The sequence below is a fragment of the Arachis duranensis genome, chromosome 10 (genome assembly GCF_000817695.3).
Source record: "Arachis duranensis cultivar V14167 chromosome 10, aradu.V14167.gnm2.J7QH, whole genome shotgun sequence".
In the NCBI taxonomy this organism is placed as follows: domain Eukaryota; kingdom Viridiplantae; phylum Streptophyta; class Magnoliopsida; order Fabales; family Fabaceae; genus Arachis; species Arachis duranensis.
In genome coordinates, this window is record NC_029781.3 from 15456791 (window position 1) to 15465224 (window position 8434).

General features: G+C 36.4%; 2 protein-coding genes across 2 annotated transcripts; both read left to right on the forward strand.

Moving 5' to 3' along the window:
* The first annotated feature begins 559 nt into the window (after positions 1–559).
* On the forward strand, positions 560–6003 carry LOC107469212 (uncharacterized). The gene is made up of 10 exons (XM_016088591.1): positions 560–626; positions 838–924; positions 1677–1740; positions 2002–2102; positions 2204–2477; positions 2548–2640; positions 2747–3675; positions 3803–3938; positions 4087–5000; positions 5183–6003. Exons 1-10 carry the CDS (start codon positions 560–562, stop codon positions 6001–6003), a joined length of 3486 nt encoding a protein of 1161 aa, XP_015944077.1.
* Positions 6004–6064: 61 nt separating this feature from the next.
* Positions 6065–6804, forward strand: LOC107469211 (uncharacterized). The gene is made up of 3 exons (XM_016088590.1): positions 6065–6075; positions 6177–6624; positions 6727–6804. The coding sequence occupies exons 1-3, from the start codon at positions 6065–6067 to the stop codon at positions 6802–6804; spliced, it is 537 nt and encodes a 178-aa protein (XP_015944076.1).
* The last annotated feature ends 1630 nt before the right edge of the window (positions 6805–8434 follow it).

Here is an 8434-nt window from a genome sequence, read left to right on the forward strand (position 1 = left end):
AGCCAAATTTTCTTTAGTTTCAGGGTTCTTTTTATACAGTTTTTGTTTGTAGGAGTCTTAAAAATCTTTTCTTCCTATTTTTTCTAAAAATTAACTTCACCATCCTATTCATTTAACACTCCTTGAATAAAAAAACCCATAAAAGAAAATTATGTTTGACTAATTAAAATAAAGTGAACATTACTTCTCTTTTGTTTTTTATTATGACAATGTTGTTCATAAATAAACATTATCTAAATATTTTCCTTTCTGATGTGCTCTATTATACTTAATGGTCATTGACTATTCAAATGATTGAACACATGTGCCTTCCGTAGTCCAACTTTGACATTATTCATGAAAGGCCTACGCTGTTCTTCCTCCATATCCCCAACTCTTTGTAGACTTCTTCCATTGTGTGTGGACTTTCCTCTCTTGCCTACCGGGATCTTATTTTGAACCTGTATGCAAATAGTTTGAGTACCTGAAACAAATTTATACGACACAACCAGCCCTTGAAAAACGGTTTGCCTGCCTGGATTGCATGGAACACGAAGCTCGGCTCGCACGTCAACGACGTATGAAATTGCTTGGTCATAAGAGGCGCCGGATCACCGTGTCGCTGACCCCATCCGGCCGCGAAAATGGTTTCTTTGTCGTTCTGCCCTGCATACTTTTCCTCATGTTTGGCGACAATTTTTCCTTACACTTCTTATTCTTCGCCATTATCCATACTTTCCCCTGATATGATACATTTCCTCTTCTGCTGACATTCATGCGTGCTCTTAACGTCCCTGCTATGCTGCTCTGATTATGCATTATTTCTTAACTTTCATCCACGCTTTTCTGTTGTTGCAGTTAATCCCAACACACGGGTTCATGAGTCCCTCCAACAGGATATCGGCCACCTCCAAAAATTCCCCCTCACTGTTGCTACACGCCAAGGTAAGGTCTGACTTTTCAATATACATTGGGTGCCTTCTCCAATATATTATTTCCTTATGACTGCGGTTATAATGGTACTTGCTTAGTCTTCTCATTTAGTTAAATCTGCTAAGAAATGAACGGAGTGATTTTTTGAAAAAAAATTATTTACCTATTTTACTTACCATTGTTTAATATTTTTCATTTTAATTTAAATAGACTACGTCGTTCAAAAATAATGTGTTGATCTTAAATGGCTAATTTTAAATTATGTACTATGCTCAATCGTCTATTAGTCAATCAGTAAAAAAAAACTTATCTAATCAATTATATTACATTGTTTAGTTTTTCTTTCATTTAAAACCGCTTATCTTCTCTATTATTTTAAATGTTTTATTATATAGATATAGAATATAGAATAGTAGAATAGTATATTATAAGGAAGCAAGGATTAGGCAAGCATAGTCAATCCTGATAACTCAATTAGTGCCTGGTTAACAAATATTTGAGTACAATATTCAAAATGGCATTACTATTTTATATTTGTTTCATTAGTATTAAAATAGTAAATTTTAACTTTTTGTCTAACATAATAGTAGTTTATCTCACAGTTAAAACACTTACAGCAACTACTTTTTTTTATTAGTCTTTTTTTTTGGAATCGGCTGTGTTGCTTTGTTTTGTTTTTTCCGCTCTGCTCCTTTCTTAAAATCTGTACCGGACCACGGTATTGCATCCTCCATCCATGGATAACACCTCTTTTTTCCTTGCAGGTTCCTCACCATGGAACGTCGACACGTCCCGTGACAAACACCTTCGTCATGTAACACCTACGACGTGAGTAATGCCTGAAAGTGCCATTTCATTTGAAACTCTAGAACCGGGGATTATGATGCAATTAAAGACTTAACCAATATCCCCGTATAAGTTGGTGTGGTATTCTTTCCTCCTTAGCATGGCACCTTTTTGCCAAGCCACACCTCTAGGCACCGTTGGGCATGGGTCCTTTCCATAAATTTCCTCCCCTTTAATCACAGTCCTATAAATTTTTCCAACTTATTTTCGACATTTGATAACTTGTTCTGATCAAATACGCAGTCTGCTTGGCCATTCGCATTTCTCCTCGTCTTCATCTTTTCATATGGCTCGGACTAGCGATGACCAACTAGAAGCTTTCACTGCATCTTCCATTGAACCAGGTGTCATTTTCAACGAACATGCTAATGACTTTATATATATTTTTACCTATTTTTACACTCACGCCACAGTTGATGTTTTTATTATTTTGAATTTTTCCTAGATGTTTGGTCTATCGGGCAACCCACCCAAAGTTGTGTTTTCTGTGGGGCAAAAATGTGGGTTCACGAGCGCCTTGCGAAAGGTGGAGCCAATAACACTATATTATTTTCTATTTGTTGTATGAGTGGAAAGGTCACTCTCCCTTTGTTGCCGGTTCCACCACCATTGTTGTGGGTGTTGTTGAATGGTGATGATCAACGAGCTTTGCATTACCAGAAACATATCAGGGCCTTTAATGGTATGTTTTCGTTCACATCTATGGCTGGAAAGATTCAGTACACACTAAACAAGGGTTCCGCCCCCCCTGTTTGTTATAAGTGGCCAAAATTACCATTCAATTGGCAGTTTGTTGCCACAGCAGTCCAGCAAGCCCAAGTTTGCTCAGCTCTACTTTTATGATACAAAAAATGAAGTCCAGAATCGGATTAATACAATTGGGTAAGTATGTCGTTGTTATGATATGTTCATACTTTATTGTGTGTATTATATGATTCTTTTGTGACCTGGATTTATGTTGGTTTATTTTATTTTTTGGCTAATGTAGCGTGTCTAATCAAGACCCAGCTATTGATCATACCATTGTTGCGGATCTAACCAGCGTGCTTGACTTCAACAACTCTCTTGCTAAGTGCTTCCGATATGCTAGGCAAAGGTTCACTGAAGATTCAACGACTCCGCTGCAGCTTCGTCTTATCAAGAAGAGGAATACCGATGGTAGAAGATACAATCTGCCATCAGCGTCTGAAGTTGCTGCTCTTATTGTAGGTGATTTTGATGCCGACAACCTTTCTAGGGATGTTGTCATTCAGACACATTCGAACCTTCTTAAACGGATTGATGTTAATCATCCGCAGTATCTTGCACTACAATACCCCTTGCTTTTTCCGTACGGAGAAGATGGTTTTCGGAGTGATATCTTAATATCTGATGAAAGATCTAAGCAGCAGTTACATAAGCGAGAATCAATTAGCATGAGGGAGTTCTTGTCTTTTCGTATCCAAATGAGATCGAATGAGTCGCAAGTGCTTCTCAAATCAAGACGTTTGTTCCAACAATTCTTGGTTGATAGTTACACTATGGTCGAAGCGGAAAGATTACAGTATCACAGGTTCCACCAGAGCAAGTTTCATTCCCATCAACTGCAAGGCCTTCACGAGTGTCTAATACAGGGTGAAACACAAGCTGCAAGAACTGGAAAACGAGTTATCTTGCCATCTTCATTTGTTGGTGGTCCCCAATACATGTACAACAATTGCAAAGATGCATTTGCTATTGGCAGGTATGTCGGATACCCTAGCTATTTCATTACCATCACATGTAACCCAGAATGGACCAATATTAAAGATTGCATTGCGGCATATTCATTAAAGCCAAGTGATAGGCCAGATATCATATCAAGGGTTTTCAAGATCAAGTTAGATGTGTTGCTCAAAGACTTAAAGGATGGGTCCATATTCGGAAAGCCTAAAGGAAGTGAGTTTTCCCATTCACTTTCTACAATGTCACGCTTACACATTTGTTATTTTTCCATCAATGTCGACTTGCCATCTAACATAGTCTTTTGCTTTTCCCATTGTCTTTGTTCCATTTGTGTACACAGTTGAATTCCAAAAGCGTGGTCTGCCCCATTGTCATATTTTATTGTTTGTTCAACCAGCCAAGAAGCCTCGATCATCTGTGGATATTGACCATCATATATCGGCTGAGATCCCCGACGAACACACACAACCTAAGCTGTACAGCTTAGTCCAGAAATTCATGATTCACGGACCATGTGGGGTTTTGAACATGAGTAGCCCGTGTATGGTTAATGGGAGGTGTTCCAGGTTTTATCCAGTGCCTTTCCGTAAAAAAAATATCCATAGACAGTGCAGGTTTTCCCAGGTATAAACGGTCGGATAATGGTCGTTCAACAACCAAGAGGAATGTTAATCTCGACAATAGGTTTGTTGTCCCATACAATGCAACATGGCTCCTTAAGTATGGCTGCCACATAAATGTTGAGTATACTTGCCAGACGTCTGCAATTAAGTATTTGTTCAAGTATGTCCACAAAGGTAATGATCGTGTCACAGCTTCGTTCTTTCGCTCACATGATTCAGCTGGTTCTGATGTCACTGTTGATGAAATACAGAACTACTATGATTGTCGGTATATATCTGCATGTGAGGCATCCTGGCGGCTATTCGGCTTTGAGATTCAGTACAAAGAGCCTAACGTCATCCGCCTACCTTTCCATCTTCCAAATGAACAAAATGTTCTGTACGAAGATTACCAGCTTATTGAGAATGTTATCGACGCTGCGGTCTCAAAGGACAGTATGTTTATTGGTTGGTTTAAGGCTAACAAGAATTTTGATCTGGCCCGTACGCTTACTTACGCGGAGATGCCATCACTTTTTGTTTGGGACAAGCGGGGGTATATGTGGAGGCCACGGAAGCAAGGGAACGTGATAGGTCGACTCACACATATTCCTCACTCGCATGGAGAGGAGTACTTCCTTCGTTTGTTATTGAATTATCAAAAAGGGTGCCAGACATTTGCTGATGTCCATTCGGTTGGTGGAATTGTGTACGATACATTCAAAGAGGCCTGTTATGCCCTAGGGTTATTGCAGGATGATAGGGAATTTATTGATGCACTTAATGAAGCCAGTGCGTGGGCATCGCCGAATTATTTCAGGAGGTTGTTTGCAATGCTTTTGATGTCGAACAACATTGTGCGTCCTGACATGGTGTGGGAGAAATGTTGGCAACATTGCGTGGACAACTCGCTTCTTTCTGGAAGACATAACTTAGGTAAATGTTTCGTATTGCTTTTACTATCCGGTAACTGTTTCACTATAAATTCATACCACTACGTTCAAAAACTTCCGGTCGTCTCCACCTCTTGCAGTTTGTTATGCATTTATTTTATTTTCCCTTCGTCATCGAATCAAGTTTGTTTCTTACGTAGCTACGTTGCATTTTTTTATTTTTAGGTTTCCAGTGTTCTGTTCGTGAGATTAAGTCCATCACGCTTGCCGAAATTGAGAAACTGTTGCAGCCAAATGGTCGGAGCCTGAATGAATTTCCTGACATGCCGTTTCCTGATTATGCTGGTTTACCTGAACCTTCTGACTCAATTTTTTTTGACGAGCTTAATTTCGACAGGACAGAATTGGCGAGTATCGCCGTGGATTTGATTTCCCGGTTGAATCGGGACCAGCGTGTAGCGTTTGACACAATAGCAACTGCAGTTCATCATGACACTGGTGGTTTCTTCTTTGTCTGTGGTTATGGTGGAACTGGTAAGACCTTTCTATGGAATGCACTGTCTGCTTCGATAAGGTCTAAGGGTGATATTGTCCTCAATGTTGCATCTAGTGGCATTGCAGCTCTGTTGTTGCCTAATGGACAAACTGCTCATTCACGCTTTAAGGTTCCGCTTAGTGTTAACCAGGACTCTATTTGTAATATCAGGCAAGGCACACCCCTCGCGCGTCTTATTTCATCTGCAAAATTAGTTATATGGGATGAAGCACCTATGTTAAATAAATTTTGCTTCGAAGCGCTGGACAAATGCCTTAAGGATGTTCTTCGATTTGATCGTGGATATAATCCTCATGCTCCATTTGGTGGAAAAATTGTTGTTCTAGGAGGTGATTTCCATCAAATTTTGCCTGTGATTCCTCGTGGTTCCCGGGAAGAGATCTTTCATTCGTGTATTAATGCTTCAAACCTGTGGCAATCTTGCCAAGTGTTGCAGTTAACTGAAAACATGAGACTTTCCCGTGGTTCACGAGATATACACGGTGTATAATTGAAGGAATCTGCTACATGGTTGCTTCAAGTTGGTGACGGGTTAATTGGAGACAATACCGATGGCGAATCAGTAATTAGAATACCTGACAACTTGCTGCTTAATGTTGAGTCTGCCTGTCTGTATGATTTGGTGTTGTTCTTTTATCCTGACATCTTACTCTATTCTTCTAGCGTGGATTATTTTAAAGGTAGGAGTATATTAGCACCAACACTTGATGTCGTAACTGAAGTAAACAATCATGTGATGTCTTTGATCCCTGGCAACGAGAGGATATACTTGAGCTCTGATACAATAATTAGTGAAGATGGTCACCTGGAATCTGAATTATATACAATGAGCACCGAGTCATTGAATGCGCTAAATTTTTCAGGGATTCCCCAACACCGGTTAGTTCTTAAAATCGGTGTTCCTGTCATGCTTCTTCGCAATGTTGACCAATCAAAAGGACTATGCAATGGTACGCGCATGCAGGTTAAACGTCTTGGTGACCATATCATTGAATGCGTCATCTTAGCAGGTCATAATACTGGTGATGCTGTATTTATTCCCAGGATGAACATGTCACCCAATAATGATACATTACCAATAAGGTTTACTCGAGGCCTGTTTTTACTCATGGTCAGCTTTATGTTGCGCTTTCTCGGGTCAGCGTGCATTCTGGACTAAAGATTTTATCTGTTGATTCTAATGGCAAAGTTTCAGATCATGTTATTAATGTAGTCTACAGAGAAGTTTTTACCGAGATACTACCTAACATTCTCCCTTGATCAGTTTACCTCTCATGTGCTCCTTCAGTAATCTTTTCGGTACGCAGTCTTCTAGCTCTTAAAGTATAAATGAAGGACATTTTTCTGTTAGTTAACTACATAAAAATATTATTTTTTATATAATACATCTCTATACAAACAATTATTTTTAAAGGAAAATTCTAGAGGGCTAACAATTTTATTTATTTTTTTCAGCATGTAATCGGTAGATAACGATGAGTCATTCGATAAAATCTCGCATTAATCTACTGACATTAAATTATCATTGATAATTACTTGATGCTGCCAATCATAAACACGGCTGGCCACAAGTAGTGTTTATTTTTAAATAATTTTATTCGTTTTCCTATTGAATAATATTTATTTACAATTATTATTTTAATACCCGTGCTTGGCACGGGAGATAAAACTAGTAAGGTTACTTAAAAGATGGGTTAGTCGCTGAAAAGTCGCTGAAAATTCTGAATTGGTTCATGAAAATAGGCCATCACTTCCCATTAACAATCAATTAACCAAGTAACCTGATATGAACCTAAAATTTGTTTTATTTAAAACTCAAATGCGTTGAGTATAACCTCACCAAAGATTGGAAGCTTTAGGCTAAAAATAGATTTTTAATGGTATTTATTAAAAGGTCGTTGATATGCTATTTTCTACAGAATTATTAGTGCAGCTGTAAATTTTTAGTGAAATTGTTCCAACTATTGCTCCGATCCTATTCTAGATCATCAATTTGAAAGAAATCAATTTTTTATAAAACTTTAATATGTCTTCTGTTTTATTTCAATAATATTTATTTGATAATGGGGACAAAATTTATATAACATGATAATAATTTTCATAATAAAAATAGTATGTGTACATAAAAAATTAAATATTAAATTATCTATTAATCATTATATATCTGTGTATAATTATATGTATTATTTAATTTATTTTTAATGTGTATTTTATATTTCAATATATATTTTTTATGGATAGTTATTTTTTATGTACATGTAGCATAATTATTGTTATACAAATAATTATTTTTTATGTACATATAATATGATTATTGTTATGATTATATTTTATTATTGTAAAATATGATTAGGCTTCAAAATATCTAATATACAAATTAAAACACTAAAATAGTAATTTAAATAATAATACATAATTTAAAATTCTAGTGTTTTAGGTTTTATATTTTTAAAAAATTAAGTAATTTTTCTCTTAACACTACCATCAAAATTTCTCTCTTTCCATATATATTACTAAACAATTATTTAAAAATTCACTTTCCAACACAATTAGAAACCGACTTTTATTGATATTCATAATTAGAAAAGTTCTTTCAATTAATACAGTTACTATGCAAAAATTAAAGCTAATTTCAAAAGAAAATAAATAATATTCTTTGGAGTTGATTTTTAAGAAAGAACATTAATTTTGTTTAAATCTGAGAATTGATCGTTCTAACGAATATCTAATATAAAATTTTTAAATTGACGATTAAGTACCAAAAATTGAGTAAAAAATTATTGTGGGGTCAAATTTAATAATCTAATGAGAACAAATAAATATTATTATTATATACTACTCAAAAAAAATTTAAATTGTAGTGGGGACAAGTACCCCCACAACAATATACTTAAAACCGTCCCTAATTGCTTCTATTCTAG

What these genes read in the sequence shown, in the direction of transcription:
- LOC107469211 (XM_016088590.1), top strand. An exon ending in GAGGCCTGTTTTTACTCATG is followed by an intron (nt 6,625 to 6,726) that starts GTCAGCTTTATG and finishes TTATTAATGTAG; the next exon opens with TCTACAGAGAAGTTTTTACC.
- LOC107469212 (XM_016088591.1), top strand. Translation starts at nt 560, where the DNA reads ATGAAATTGCTTGGTCATAAGAGGCGCCGGATCACCGTGTCGCTGACC. An exon ending in CGTCATGTAACACCTACGAC is followed by an intron (nt 1,741 to 2,001) that starts GTGAGTAATGCC and finishes TCAAATACGCAG; the next exon opens with TCTGCTTGGCCATTCGCATT. An exon ending in TGCATCTTCCATTGAACCAG is followed by an intron (nt 2,103 to 2,203) that starts GTGTCATTTTCA and finishes AATTTTTCCTAG; the next exon opens with ATGTTTGGTCTATCGGGCAA.